The sequence below is a fragment of the Coregonus lavaretus genome (genome assembly GCF_964263955.1).
Source record: "Coregonus lavaretus genome assembly, chromosome: 12".
Classification (NCBI taxonomy): Eukaryota; Metazoa; Chordata; class Actinopteri; order Salmoniformes; family Salmonidae; genus Coregonus; species Coregonus lavaretus.
Genome location: NC_139999.1, coordinates 35,143,981 through 35,159,367, shown reverse-complemented (window position 1 = coordinate 35,159,367; position 15,387 = coordinate 35,143,981). Strand labels below are relative to the sequence as shown.

Below are 15,387 nucleotides of genomic sequence, written 5' to 3'. Positions count from 1 at the left end.
AACCACAGGAGACCGCTCTCTTCTCAAGGTGCAAAAAGTGTTTGACTGCCACGATGCACACTTATTTTATTTTCGTCTTTATTTTTTCTATGGTATTTTCATGTTGGCAATGTGTTAAAAAAATATGCTGCAATAAAACAAAGATACACATCAAAACTAATGTTAAACACATCAAAGCAGTATAGTAACACAAGGGCAAGTAAAATGTTTTAAAAGTTCAAACAAAAAGATATGTAACAAAATGGAATGGTGCATAATCAACACTATGACAATGAATGAGGAAAATAAAAATGGCAACAGATATATAATTTGTCTTATTAGTTTGAAAGGAATAACTGTTAACACTCCATGTAACACTTTTGAACCCCACTGGTCAGTATCTGTAATCTGTATTATCAGAGTGACTTTGGCCATTGGGTGCATTTCACATGGATAATGCATGGATGACAGTACTGTATAGATCATTGGTATATACTATAGTGGTCGTCTCTGTGTAATAACATAAGGCAAAGTAAGGTAACATAAAATCAATGCTCTTTTAGTAAGGGAGGTTCCTGACTAGACAATGAGTAAAGGCGTGTGGGTTAAGGTGTACTGTGTATCTCACTACATGAGACTGAAAATGCAAGGACCCATACTGTATCTAAGACCATCATACTGTACTTTCAATCTTACATATTCCTCATTATCCTTCTATTAGTATTAACATACTTAACAATGTTCCACAACAAACAACATTCCATAATACATTATGGTATTCCCTGATATATCTTCCAAATCATGTTTGTTACTTTGGTATTATCAAATACCGAACTGATACCGTATCCTGACTACACGTTTTGCTGGTCCCTATTCACTTCCTGTTTCAGGAAAGAGTTTCTTTACCTTGATAACGTTAACTCCTTCCTTACTGATAGATTACTCTAGCAAGATAAATGCATGTAGCAATCATTCATTAGTACATTAATCTTCAACGTACATAACCTTCATATGATCTTCAAATAACCCTAAGAATTTAGTCATATAAACTTCAAAAGTAACTTTCATAAGCAGGTATAACCCTCATCAGTTCTTAAAGTACGCAGGTATAACCCTTAACCTTCTTAAGGTATGTAACATTCATAAGTATATACACATTTTGACCTTCATAACTATTACTTAATAACTATTAATACTAGGTATAAACATCAGATGAAACTATATAATACTGACTTTCTGGTCCAATACAGATTGTCTGACGTATTGAGTTGCCCTGTCTTTAGTGATAATATTGATATGTGGATATATAGAGAAAGACATTAACAGGCAGACTGGTGACGAGAGGTGAAAGGACAGGGCAGGCTGCAGTAGTGGTAAATGTGTTAGGTAGGTGGGGGAAGGCATCTGCGTGAGTTAGGCTGTATAGGTGAACTTTAAACATGTGGTATAACAGGTATGACAGCTGCAGACAGATCCACTATTCAGCCTCCTCTTTCAAGTCAAACCTGTGGAAGGGTTAAAGTAAAAAAAAAAAAAGGTGGTTTAATTAATTAATCAATCATTTTGTATGGCTACTACTCCAACGAGAAGACGCACACATAATAACAGCGTAAAAATTGTGTATTATGGCTAAACTGTCGGTCAACCGACCTTCGTTAGCGCAATCAATCAATTAGTCAAATGCTACCGGTTTTATGGCTACTACTCACCATTCTGTGACTCCAGAGGCCATGTCAATCTGAGCCAGCTCTATGTGCACCTGAAAGAAGAAGTTTGGTAGGAACATATATTACTATACACAGCATTCAAAACAAGTGTAATTTGCATAATACTGACATGATATTGCATGGGTGGAACAGAAGCATGAGTCATCATTTGCACCAGGTGAGAAAGAAAAAAACCATGTACAGACACCCATGTTTACTCCAAAGCTACCCAGCTGATACAGTGTAGTATGATGAGTAAAATATAGCCATAAAAGAAGATGCAGTAATCCAAGCCCAGGCTGACCTGTCCAATGATATCGCTGCTCCTGAAGGAGGCTGAGCTGTTCTTCACCGACACACTCAGACGCCTGCGCCTGGCCTCCTCCACAGACAGATCAAACTCAAACCTACACAGAGGGGCAGGGACAATACTGTTACACTCTGCCGCCATTTAACACAGATAGGTTCAAATGACCCAGTTGGCAGTGAGACACACACACATAACATCTCACACCTTTCGTTATATTCTGGGTTCAGGTCTCTCTTCTTGACGCTTGTCTTCCTCTTGGTGGCCTTGGTTTTGTCTGGCAGCAGCATGAGCGAGATGTAGGTGTCTAGACCATCCTTACTGGAGGACTCCAGAGCCCTATACAGAAACACACACACAACATATAACATAATCCATGGCCTTAAAAACCAGTGTGGTCAATTGGTAAAGTAAGAGAAAGAGGTACAGTATGAGGAATGTGTTGAAAATATACAATAGGGATATCATTACAGGAATGGACACTTTCTTTAGCAGTGAGTTCAAAGCTAGCCTATATGTAGGGGGCAGTAGTGTTTGCAGACCATCATGTGACCTGACAATGACAAACTCTGTGCTCTTGCTATATGAAAAGATGGAGTTATGAATGATGCAGACACTCAGATGCAGACCTGCAGGCATGGACTGCAATGGTGAGTTTCTTCTCCTTTGAGGCATAGGAAAGAGACAGCTTCACCTGCCCACAGTTTCCTGCAGCGCACGGCAGAGTTCCTTGACCTATCAGCTCCACAATTTTAGAGTCCAGAATCTGTTGAAAGATACATTTAGTAAGTAATAATTTCAATAGAAACAATAGAGGATACAGAAGTGTGTGTGTGTGTGTTTCACCTTAAGCTCAGCCCTCAGTAGAATCTGACTGTCAGGTGAGGCTCCATCCAGACGTAGCCACTGATCCAGGACCAGATCTGGTTCTGACAGCAGCTCTCTGATTGGTACCACCAGAGAACCCATCGCCTGATCCCAAGCACTGGAGAGCTACATGTAGAGATAATAATAACATGCCATTTAGCAGACGCTTTTATCCAAAGTCAGTCATGTGTGCATACATTTTTACGTATGGGTGGTCCCGGGGATCGAACCCACTACCCTGGCGTTACAAGCGCCATGCTCTACCAATTGAGCTACAGAGGACCACAATAGAGAGATAGAGAGAGAGAATGAGACACCCTTAAATTTCTGACCTGCTGCTGACCTTAACAAAATGTCCACCTGAATGGACAATAAATAATTTGTATTTTGTTGTAAATGAGTGACGCAAGAGAAAGCAAAGTGCTTGCAATGACACTCAAACAACCACTCACCTTCACTATAAGCATCTCTTCTTTGGGGTCACGAACCAGGAAGTAGAAAGCCTCGTCCCACTGGGGGGAGTTGGTGCGATCACACACCTTAAGAGAGATAGAGGAGTGATAGGGAAAATAGATGTTAGTTGGTCAATCTAAGACAAATTACAAGCATGATATTGTAAGCTGTCTCACCTTGGTTCTGTAGGTTGTCTTCCCCAGAACTAGCTCAGCTCCAGCCTTTGGCTCCTTCCCACTCTTCTTTAACTAGAAACACAAATAAAGGTCACTCTAGGTCACTTAGTCACATAACTGATAAGAGAGAAAAAAAGATAATGTAAGACTATTATGGTGAGGTAATGTATCAGCAATGAAACAAACTACACAAGAGAAAATAACCAAGTGAAAAATCACAGTTTATCACAAACATCAGATGACAGTAGGCTATCAAGATCATGGTAACATGACAACAGAACCCCATCAGAGGTAAAAGGTAAAAGGTGACTCACAGGCAGTGAGTGGGCTCTGTCCATATAGACAAAGAGGAGAGCAGCAGAGGGAACAGCCTTGTTCTGGTAGGACTGGAGAGACTGCAGCTGCAGCACCTGGAGGTTGTGGAGGAAAGAGATATATTGAAACATCTTGTGATACTAATGCTGTGCTCTGTTATGCCTCATAGGAGGAGATATGGAATGTGAATCAACTGCTTTCTGCAAATAGAAATACTTTTTTGGAGAGAGACTGATTGAGGAAAGAGATTGCTGAACTGAACTCATAGTGAAAGAGATAGAAAATGAAAGGGAAAGATAGGAGATGTGAGAGACAGAAGAAACTGAGAAAGGAGTGGGACTGACCTGATCCAGTCTGTCTGGTTCTGATACTGTAGGTACCCACTCCAGTAACAGATGTACACGACCTGACTTCACTTCATTCAGCGTGTACCACTGGAACACAGAAATATACGCATTAGACTGTGCACAACTCTAGCACAACCAGTAAAGGTGGAATGTAAAGCTAGGCTGTGACAACAGCAATAACCTCACAATCAAAACGTATATTGCAAGTGATAAAGGGGAGTGCCACAGGGCAGAGGAGTGAAATCAATTCCAAACTCTGCCCCGACTTCCCGTATAAAGACACTGACTCACCTGGTCTGTATACTGGGACCTAATGACATCACTCAGCCTGATCATAAACCTGTACACACAAAAACATTTTGGCAACTGTCTAAAATGGCATTAGATTCTTGTGACTTCTTATATACAGTACCAGTCAAAGGTTTGGACACACCTACTCATTCATGGGTTTTTCTTTATTTTTACTATTTTCTACACTGTATAATAATAGTGAAGACATCAAAACTATGAAATAACACATATGGAATCATGTAGTAACCAAAAAAGTGTTAAACAAATCAAAATATATGGTATATTTGAGATTCTTCAAAGTAGCCACCCTTTGCCTTGATGACAGCTTTGCACACTCTTGGCATTCTCTCAACCAGCTTCATGAGGTAGTCACCTGGAATGCATTTCAATTAACAGGTGTGCCTTCTTAAAAGTTAATTTGTGGAATTTCTTTCCTTCTTAATGTGTTTGAGCCAATCAGTTGTGTTGTGCCAAGGTAGGGGTGGTATACAGAAGATAGCCTTGTTTGGTAAAAGACCAAGTCCAGTTTACTTTAAGACATGAAGGTCAGTCAATCCAGAACATTTCAATAACTTTGAAAGTTTCTTCAAGTGCAGTCGCAAAAACCATCAAGCGCTATGATGAAACTGGCTCTCATGAGGACCGCCACAGGAAAGGAAGACCCAGAGTTACCTCTGCTGCAGAGGATAAGTTCATTAGAGTTAACTGCACCTCAGATTGCAACCCAAATAAATACTTCACAGAGTTCAAGTAACAGACACATCTCAACATCAACTGTTCAGAGGAGACTGCGTGAATCAGGCCTTCATGGTCAAATTGCTGCAAAGAAACCACTACTAAAGGACACCAATAAGAAGAAGAGACTTGGTTGGGCCAAGAAACACGCGCAATGGACATTAGACCGGTGGAAATCTGTGCTTTGGACTGATGAGATTTATGTTTCCAACCGCTGTGTCTTTGTGAGACGCAGAGTAGGTGAACAGATGATCTCTGCATGTGTGGTTCCCACTGTGAAGCATGGAGGAGGAGGTGTGATGGTGTAGGGGTGCTTTGCTGGTGACACTGTCAGATTTATTTAGAATTCAAGGTACACTTAACCAGCATGGCTACCACAGCATTCTACAGCGATACGCCATTCCATCTGGTTTGCGCTTAGTGGGACTATAATTTGTTTTTCAACAGGACAATGACCCAAAACACACCTCCAGGCTGTGTAAGGGCTATTTGTCCAAGGAGAGTGATGGAGTGCTGCATCAGATGACCTGGCCTCCACAATCACCCGACCTCAACCCAAATGAGATGGTTTGGGATGAGTTGGACCACAGAGTGAAGCAAAAGCAGCCAACAAGTACTCAGCATATGTGGGAACTCCTTCAAGACTATTGGAAAATCATTCCTCATGAAGCTGGTTGAGAGAATGCCAAGAGTGTGTAAAGCTGTCATCAAGGCAAAGGGTGGCTACTTTGAAGAATCTAAAATATATTTTGATTTGTTTAACACGTTTTTGGTTACTACATGATTCCATATGTGTTATTTCATAGTTTTGATGTCTTCACTATTATTCTACAATGTAGAAAATCGTAAAAATAAATGAGTAGGAGTGTCTAAACTTTTGACTGGTACTATAGATCTGTTTGATACGTAATAGTAGAAAAACTTTGTAAAGCCGTCTACCATTAGGCAAAAGTGCATAAAGACAGTGCGTCTTATCTTGTGTGCATCCCAAATAGCACTATTTACCCACTTGGTGCACTATTTTTGACCAGGGCTCATAGGGCTCTGGTCAAAAGTAGTGGACTATAAAGGGAATAGGGTGCCATTTGGGACGTATCCCTTGAGTATCAATAACAGGTTACTGATTAAACAGTGTATATTTGACCAGTTAGAACACACCTGCCCAGGAAGTCATCAGAGTCAATGTCTTTATCATACAGCTCTACCTGGATCTCCTCTCTAGCCTGGGGGGTCAGCACAGTCTGGGAAACACACATCAGAAAAGATCAGTAACAACAAAACTACACACATAAAGAATACTATTACATGATAATAAGGAAGAAAATGTGTAAAGGTCACAAACTTCTAGTGGTCTCAGATACATTTTTACGTTAGACAAAACCCTTCATAATGATCCATGAGCTGAGACACTGCAGCTCATACAAACAATAATCTCTACTCTAAACTCTAAAATGTATAGCTTTTACTTTTTACAGCACCGCACAATAAATTGTACTGCTCATTTAAATGTGCACAATGTCCAACACCCTGGCCTAGAGAGATGAGCTGAGTAAACTACACCTCCCTCCATACCTCATACATCTCGTTCCAGGTAGGGTTGAGGTTCTCCTTGATCACAAGACTCTTAAACTTGACCCCTCCGATGTTGATCTTGACGTAAGGGTCACTCTTGCCCTTCTTCAGGCCCCCCATCAGCTTATCCATGGCAACCAGATCCTGGGCCTCCAGTAGGTGGATTCTCATCACCCCCTAAAGGACAAACAATATAACTCCAGTGACACTCAAGCACCTTTTTGAAGGCATCCTAGTATTCTCAAAATAAAAAATATTTTCTTGACACATTTTATGTTTAATCCTTTACCTTTTGGTTCAAACTATTGGTCTAAGTAATATATTTGTGTTGTCCCTTCAGTGAAGCACCCACCTCTGTGCCAAAGCTGGGGTTAGGGGTGGTGTGAGGAGGGCGTGTTTCAAGGAAGACATCAGGCATAGCCTCAGCTTCCTCAGGTACAGACACAGAGGGAAGGCTAGACACTGTAGCTCTGGCAATGTCCTCTATACCAGACCTGAGTATACACACACAGGAACACACACACAACATGTTTAGAGTTGCTTGACTACAATTAAGATTGTCTATGCAAAGTCAGAGTACATGAAAAGCTCTCTGCATCCGTTGTTGAATGGAGCTCACCCTGCCGTTGGCCCATGCCAGGGTTGGAGGTCCTCAGTGTCTGCTGTGACTGACTGTTGGGTGATGGTGATAGGTTCCTCCACCTCACCGTCTTCTGATTCCTCTATCTGTTGGTCAAAAACACATGTCAATACTTTCACCTGCAGCTATAAAGTTGTAGTCGGTCATGCAATTCATATCAAAATCTATTATAATCTGTCTCGTTAATACATAAACTCTTGGTTTCAATAAAAACACATTGACTCCATCCACAATACAATCCATCCACAGAATGTATCATGAAACCCATATACAGACAGGATCTCACCTCAGTATCAAAGCTGGGATCAGGGCTGGTGTGTGTGGGGAGTGTCTCAGGAGGGCTGGGGTCTTCTTTGGCGGCCTTAAAGACCACCTCTTCTTCTTCAGATTCTGAGATAGAGGGTTGGCTGGAGACTGCAACAGACCTGAGAATACACACAAAGAGACACACATGTTGAAGGGTTTTATAATTTACATACACTGCATTAGGGTTGTCAAGATACCAGTATCACGAAACTACGATACCTGATTTTCCATGGCAAAAAGGAAAACACAAAGAAGATTAAACTCTTTGGTCCTTTAAAAAACCTGCTGTATGTAAAATATTGTGTGCTATACTTAGGGAAAAAAACATGTGATTCTGAGGAACAACATAAGGCTGCTTGTTTGCAACATTTGGACTGTTTTCTTCAGGAAATTGAGTCCGCTTCATGTTTTGTTTCCTTGCCACGATCCCTCTGAGTATCACGACAACCCTACACTGCATACATTTTCATTTGCAATCAACTTATAATTACAATTCAACAATTTGAATATTGGGAGGGGCCAAGACAAAACTCACTCTTCAGAGGGCACCTCATTGTGTTGCTCCTCCTCATTGGTCGCAGTAACTAGCTCCTCACTGTCTCTCCCAAGAGGAATCGTTTCTGGACCTTGTGGTACCCCAACACCCTCAGTCATCTTTGAGTTCAGGATCTGTGAATGAAAACATGCTACTAATTACTTACCAATAGTTTTTAGACAAGATTAGACTGCCAGGTGCAGGTAAAGTACATAACAGGTCCTGTGTGGCTCAGTTGGTAGAGCATGGCGCTTGTAACGCCAGGGTTGTGGGTTCGATTCCCACGGGGGACCAGTACAAAAATGTATGCACTCACTAGCATAAGTCGCTATGGATAAGAACGTCTGCTAAATGACATAAATGTAAATGTAATGGCACTTTGTGTACTATATGGCACATTTTGTTCCACACTCCAAAATCGTGATTGATAGTTGATGTGTGTGAGTGCGAGTATGAGTGTATGTGTTTCACCTTAAGCTCAGCCCTCAGTAAAATCTGACTGTCAGGTGAGGCTCCATCCAGACTCAGCCACTGATCCAGGACCAGATCTGGTTCTGACAGCAGTTCTTTGACTGGTACCACCAGAGAACCTATTGCCTGATCCCAAGCACTGGAGAGCTAGAGAAAGATAAATACAGAGCGAATTAGAAAGGAAAAGAGAAAAGGGTAGAACGGGAGATTTGTGTGGATGAATTGCATTTAACAGTGACTGTGCAAGATGTTTACAGTAAGTGATTGGGGTGTAACGGCTCACCAAACCCATGGTTCGGTACATATTGTGGTTTTGGTGGTCATGGTTCGATTCGGTTTCGGTACAGTGGGAAAATTAAATGCCATTCACAATGTTCAGCATTCACAATGTTCCCGACATTGTCTGTTGTTACAGGATTGTTATGTTGGGCATATCAAGTTGTGGGAGGTGGAAATTTACCAGATGTAAATACCAGTTGGATGCATTCATGTGAACTCTTTGAGAAACGCCGATTGGCTAATGGCCAACAAGCTACATCAACCATAAACTAATAGTATAGCTATCAGGCTTGTAAACAAATATAGTTAAAAAACCACAATAATCGATAGCTTTTTATAAATAATGTTTTGTTGTGGCATTTAACTCCTGAAAATGCTGTTATAGAGGCATTTCCTTAGTAGGTTACGTCAGAGGTCACCATGTGGGTGAAGTGGGTGCTCAGGATGATAGACAAGTTTCCCACTAGTAATTACTAGTTGGAGGGCCATTCAAGTGGATTTTTCCCAGTCGTATGTGGTAAAATCCCACTTCCCACTTGGTTACGAACGCACCATGACACTGCCTCCTTCAGTGCCAGGTGCGCACTTGTGACTCTGTAGCACAGTACATCTCCCACTCCGGGGTAATGTGATGGGCTGTCACTGTTGTAGTAAGCGCAACACAGGATGCATTGGCCAATTCATTGAAAACTTCGGCTTTGGCTTGCTTATATAGAGCTGGTACTACCTGTTTGCTGTAATGGGTGCAAGAGGGAAGTTCTTAAAGTGTCTCGAGCACTTTCTCGAGGTGCTGAAACCCCCGATTCTCAAACATGGAGAATGGGTGCATATCCAAGGCTATAAACCAAAGACTGTAAAAAAATTTATAAACATAACATCACTCTTGTAATTTCTTTGGCCCGGTCAAAATCAGCTGCCAAGGGTTGTTTGAATGCAGAGGGGAGACAATGTTGTGATGTTGTTTCTTTGCATTTCTGTCTTACTCAGGTATACTGCGGTGATGTCGGCGTAAATGTGTCAACATATTTGAGGTGTTGGAAGCTGCATAGGCTATTCTCGTTGAGCGTAAAGACATACTGTTAATGTTTTATCCACAACTCTCTGTCCATCGCCGTTGTAATCTACTGGGAATCCAAAATGTTCCCAAACTGGAGATTTAAATGATGATTGAGGATCCTCGAATTCTGGTTTATCGACCCCACCACTCGCCATCGTACAGAACTAGTTCCCGTCTGCGCCTCACAAAAGGACAATTTGAAATGCGCCAATTAAGATTTTAATTTTGATTACAATGTGCGCATAGCTCTAGTTGTTTAAATGGAATAGCCTGAAATATTTTATCAGCTCAGATTTACTCAAGAGGCATAAGCCTACAAAGCAGTGTATATAACCCTAGTGTTTTTATTTTGTACATTTTTTTATTTTTATGTATTCATTCGGGTTCACAGTGCGGACCGAACAGATGTCCCTTTACCGAACGGTTCGGTACGAATACGTGTACCGTTACACCCCTTGTGAGTGACATTATGTTTAGATTGTTTAGATCATTACATTATCCATGTTTAGCGACTCCATCCTAAAGCAGACTGAACTCTCACCTTCACTATGAGTATCTCCTCTCTGGGGTCACGAACCAGGAAGTAGAAAGCTTCATCCCACTGGGGGGAGTTGGTGCGATCACACACCTTCAGAGAGACAAATACGTTTACTTTCACGGCAGATCCTGTTACAAGTCAAACATTTCAGCGCTAGCTACATGTACTGTATCTCACCTTGGTTCTGTAGGTTGTCTTCCCCAGAACTAGCTCAGCCCCAGCCTTTGGCTCCTTCCCACTCTTCTTAAACTAGAAACACAAAGATCACACAATACAACAGTCAAATGGGAGACACTAGACAAAATAAAAAAGCAACATCTGTGCTTAACCCATATTACAGCTGCAAAAGACAACAGACCCAATGACAACAACCCAATGCCAGGGTTCATAAGTTCAAAGTGGCTCAGTGTCTGAGGTGACTCACAGGCAGTGAGTGGGCTCTGTCCATGTAGACGAAGAGGAGAGCAGCAGAGGGAACAGCCTTGTTCTGGTAGGACTGGAGAGACTGCAGCTGCAGCACCTGGAACATGGGGAGGTCAGAGTTAAATCACATTGGAATAACATCAAAACAGATGGTTAAAAGGTTAAAAACTAGTAATAGAATGAGAGATAGGGCAAAAGTAGAAGGGGGAAAAACACAACATTTGTAGAGACAGAGAGGAGAGAAATAGAACTGACCTGATCCAGTCTGTCTGGTTCTGATACTGTAGGTACCCACTCCAGTACCAGGTGAACACGACCTGACTTCACATCATTCAGAGTGTACCACTGGAACAGACACAAATCACACATCAGATAGAGTGTTCTGAAACTAATAGTAATACATTATGAAGATGAGTGTTCCAATGTGAGAGTACAGACATTATTTAGTACAAGAGAAGAGGGAGACATGTAAACCTTACCTGGTCTGTATACTGGGAGTGTATGATGTCTCTCACACTGATGTTACACCTGTACACAAAAATGTAGCATCATTGTAGTCAGAAATTAAACTAAACACTTACAGGGAACTACAAAGGATGCTTTAAACCAAGACAACAACAGGCTAACAAACCAGTACAGGACATCGGCTGAGTACCAGCCCAGCGCCCTATGGCCTCTGGTTAAAATAGTGTACTATATAGAGAATTGAGTGCCATTTGGGACACAAAAGCAGTTTTTCTCACCTGCCCAGGAAGTCATCCTTGTCCATGTCTTTATCATACAGCTCTACCTGGACCTCCTGACCCGGCTGTGGCGACATCACAGTCTGGGGACAAACATCACAATGATGTTAATACCATAGGGAGGAATTACACATATAGAGCACGACAGTCAGTGATAGACAAAATGTAAAATACTTTATACTCATATTTTTACAGTAAAGTGTACAAAGTACACATTTCCACTCTTTCCACTCATCAGAAAGCAATAGATTTCATGAAATGTAGTTACAGAGAACAGTTTCCACAGAAAAAGCCCACAATTAGATAAAAAGAGACAGTGCTGCAGAGAGTTAAAATTTAAAACAAGGTTGACTAAAGTCAGAATACAATGTTGGTTACACTTGGCCAGAGCTGGGGTCAATTCTATAGTCGCTAAACAGGTTGCTTAGGAGTTACTTGAAGCAAATATCTTTGCTGTTTAGAGAACAGCCAAGGTAATTGGATTTTTTAAATTTTTATATATAATAATTTACTTTCACAGGAAATATTTAAACGTGACAACCAATGATTTTGAGCAAAATGTTCATTCAAGGTGTTTTATGCAACTGTGCACAGGGCTCAGGACCCTTAAGAGTGGTAATGCCATGGTCATAAATGATGATATCACAATGCGGATGACATCAAAGATTCCATTTAACAGACAGTTACTCAGATTTGGAGTCAGTTGTGTGAAGGAGGGTGTTGGTAAGTACCTGCATTTTATTTTAGTATTTAGGCTAAACAGAAATCTTTCGGAGAAAAAACAGAAATTAACATCTTATTTGTATGACCATACTCTGATGATAACTGCGACAAATGACCACAAATTACTTAGGTAGTTGGAAAAAGTACACCTTCAGTTGAAACTTTGAATTCCTTCACAACAGCAGTAGTAAGCATTTGGCCTAATTAAAATAACAGGGGTCCTATTCAATCAGGAGATTACAGGGTAAGGCAAAACAGTTTTCTAGCACTGCCAGAATCATATTTGAATCAATATCCAATCAAATTATTTTTGCTTCATTAACATGGTCATAAATTATTAGAACCAGAAGTACAAGAAAAGTGTTGATTGATCTAATCCTGGAAGTAACCAATTGTGACCAGATGATTGAGTGGGGCCCTAATAAGTGAATGAAGAACATAAGTCATACAGTGAGTTTGTATAGTATAAAGACAATAGATCAAGAGACATCTGATCCTGTTCATATCGTTTGTGACACTCCAGGCACCTAAGTGATCATTACTATCATTGTATTAGGCTACTTTGTGATTGTCCAGCAGAAATGTCATATTGCAAACTGCTGGCCATGACGTCGAAAGGTACACTATATATACGAAAGTATATGGACACCCCTTCAAATTAGTGGATTCGGCTATTTCAGCCACACCCGTTGTTGACAGGTGTATAAAATCGAGTACACCGCCATGCAATCTCCATAGACAAACATTCACAGTAGAATGGCCTTACTGAAGAGCTCAGTGACTTTCAACGTGGCACCGTCATAGGATGCCACCTTTCCAACAAGTCAGTTCGTCAAATTTCTGCCCTGCTAGAACTGCCCCGGTCAACAGTAAGTGCTGTTATTGTGAAGTGGAAATGACTAGGAGCAACAACGGCTCAGCCGCAAAGTGGTAAGCCAGACAAGCTCTCAGAACGGGACCGCCGATTGCTGAAGCGCGTAAATATCGTCTGTCCTCAGTTGCAACACTCACTACCGAGTTCCAAAATGGCTCTGGAAGCAACGTCAGCACATTAACTGTTCAAGAACTGTTAGTCGGGAGCTTCATAAAATGGGTTTCCATGGCTGAGCAGCCACACACAAGCCTAGGATCCCCATGCGCAATGCCAAGCGTCGGCTGGAGTAGTGTAAAGCTAGCCACCATTGGACTTTGGAGCTGTGGAAACGTGTTCTCTGGAGTGATGAGTCACGCTTCACCATCTGGCAGTCGCCCAACATTAGTGCCCGAACTCACTAATGCTCTTGTGGCTGAATGGAAGCAAGTCCCAGCAGCAATGTTCCAACATCTAGTGGAAAGCCTTCCCAGAAGAGTGGAGGCTGTTATAGCAGCAAAGGGTGGACCAACTCCATATTAATGCCCATGATTTTGGAATGAGATGTTCGATGAGCAGGTGTCCACATACTTTTGATCATGTAGTGTAGTTGTGGAATGGATAGAGTGGTACTTTGAGCATAATGTAGGCCTACCAACAAAGCCAATGGAGCAAATCACATAAAATGTTCACATGGAAATAGCTTTTGATTTCTATGATATAGCCTACAGTAGCCTATATGTTGTGTTCAATGCAGGCCTACATTGCATGAGACTTTTATGCATGAGACAATTATGCAGGGCTTGACATTAATTAATGATTTTTTACTAGGTCTGTAACACCATGGGCCAAATAGGTGACTGTAAATTGCATTGTATTGTATGATGCAAGAAACCACTTTACAAAATACTATGAATAATTTTTTACTATACAGAGAATTAGACAATGTAGGCTACCCCTCTGCCTATTGGCTTATTTGCATATTCAAGCCTGTCTCAAAATACAACACTGCCCATTTAATTAAGACATAAGCTTTTTACCTGACTGGCTTTTCAAAGACAGCTTGAAATGTAGCCTACAGCTTTGTGTTCTTGTAGCAACACAATCTCACACTCAATTCGTGCAAATATATACAAAAAGTATTTCAGCAGATTTCGTGCGTTTTTGTGTGGCTTACTTTAGTGTGAAAAGATATACATTTTTGTGCGACTTAATTCATAGGAAAATACATTTTTGGGGGGCAAACTTCGGAACAATCTTTTGAAAGTTATTAGAGCAATGCATGATGGGCAATGGTTTTCTACACTGCCTTTTTTTTGTGTCCCACATTTATTTATATAAAAAGAAAAACATGTTAACAACCCAATATTATTAATCAACCAGATTGTCACCGAAATAATTATAATATAATAGTAGCCTTACTTTTTATTTTATTTATTAATGCCAATGCTGTTTTCTATGCTTGTTTTCGCTTAATACTTTGGGATACTGGTGCACTTGTAGTCAGAAAGGCCCTTTTTCCATGTAGGCAACAGTAAGCCTTCACGATTTTCCTCATAACACATTTCATATTTCGTGCAGCCTACATTACACCATTTTTTTCATAAAAGTATTTAATACAAGGCTCCACTTTTTCGTGTACATTACACCATTTCTTTCATAATTTATTTTATACAAGGCTATGTCGAATTTTATGAGGGTTGCCAATTTGGAGAAAAAATACAGATTTTTTTGTTTGTTTTTGTGGTATCGATGAAGGTATTTGATTGGGGAATGGAGATACATTTTTATGATGGGAAATTATAATACACACCATAATACACACACACACAAACACTTACCCACACTCACTTTGATTGTACTCGTGTTATAGCCAACTCTTGACTTTTGTATTAATTATTTTTATAAAATATTTGTATCTAGATTCATGTATTCATTATCTTTAACTGGTTAAATGTTTGTAGTTTGCATGTTTCAGTAATGATTAACATGGTTAAATAGTCGTAAATCTCTGTTTGATTTAGCTTTTGGTATGGTTAGCATTTTTATACATATCCTGTATTTCCGCTGAAGA

General features: G+C 40.6%; 1 protein-coding gene across 3 annotated transcripts in view; it reads right to left on the bottom strand.

Annotated features, from left to right (window-relative positions):
• Positions 1-18: 18 nt before the first annotated feature.
• The window catches only part of LOC311138602 (extended synaptotagmin-1-like), a 51,889-nt gene continuing 36,520 nt past the window's right edge, over positions 19-15,387 (bottom strand). The window contains exons 29-52 of one of the 3 annotated variants that reach the window (XM_084173354.1): positions 11,741-11,823; positions 11,477-11,525; positions 11,253-11,342; positions 10,999-11,094; positions 10,752-10,823; positions 10,578-10,664; positions 8,701-8,847; positions 8,230-8,363; positions 7,675-7,813; positions 7,368-7,474; positions 7,101-7,242; positions 6,749-6,925; positions 6,335-6,417; positions 4,442-4,490; positions 4,148-4,237; positions 3,803-3,898; positions 3,489-3,560; positions 3,312-3,398; positions 2,839-2,985; positions 2,622-2,758; positions 2,200-2,331; positions 1,990-2,092; positions 1,689-1,738; positions 19-1,484 (exon numbers count right to left, since the gene is read on the bottom strand). In XM_084173354.1, the coding sequence (XP_084029480.1) occupies positions 1,457-1,484; positions 1,689-1,738; positions 1,990-2,092; positions 2,200-2,331; positions 2,622-2,758; positions 2,839-2,985; positions 3,312-3,398; positions 3,489-3,560; positions 3,803-3,898; positions 4,148-4,237; positions 4,442-4,490; positions 6,335-6,417; positions 6,749-6,925; positions 7,101-7,242; positions 7,368-7,474; positions 7,675-7,813; positions 8,230-8,363; positions 8,701-8,847; positions 10,578-10,664; positions 10,752-10,823; positions 10,999-11,094; positions 11,253-11,342; positions 11,477-11,525; positions 11,741-11,823 (2,397 nt within the window). In that variant the 3' untranslated portion in view covers positions 19-1,456. The remainder of the gene's footprint in view (positions 1,485-1,688; positions 1,739-1,989; positions 2,093-2,199; positions 2,332-2,621; positions 2,759-2,838; positions 2,986-3,311; positions 3,399-3,488; positions 3,561-3,802; positions 3,899-4,147; positions 4,238-4,441; positions 4,491-6,334; positions 6,418-6,748; positions 6,926-7,100; positions 7,243-7,367; positions 7,475-7,674; positions 7,814-8,229; positions 8,364-8,700; positions 8,848-10,577; positions 10,665-10,751; positions 10,824-10,998; positions 11,095-11,252; positions 11,343-11,476; positions 11,526-11,740; positions 11,824-15,387) is intronic. The other 2 variants (XM_084173355.1, XM_084173356.1) reach the window with 2 other exon arrangements.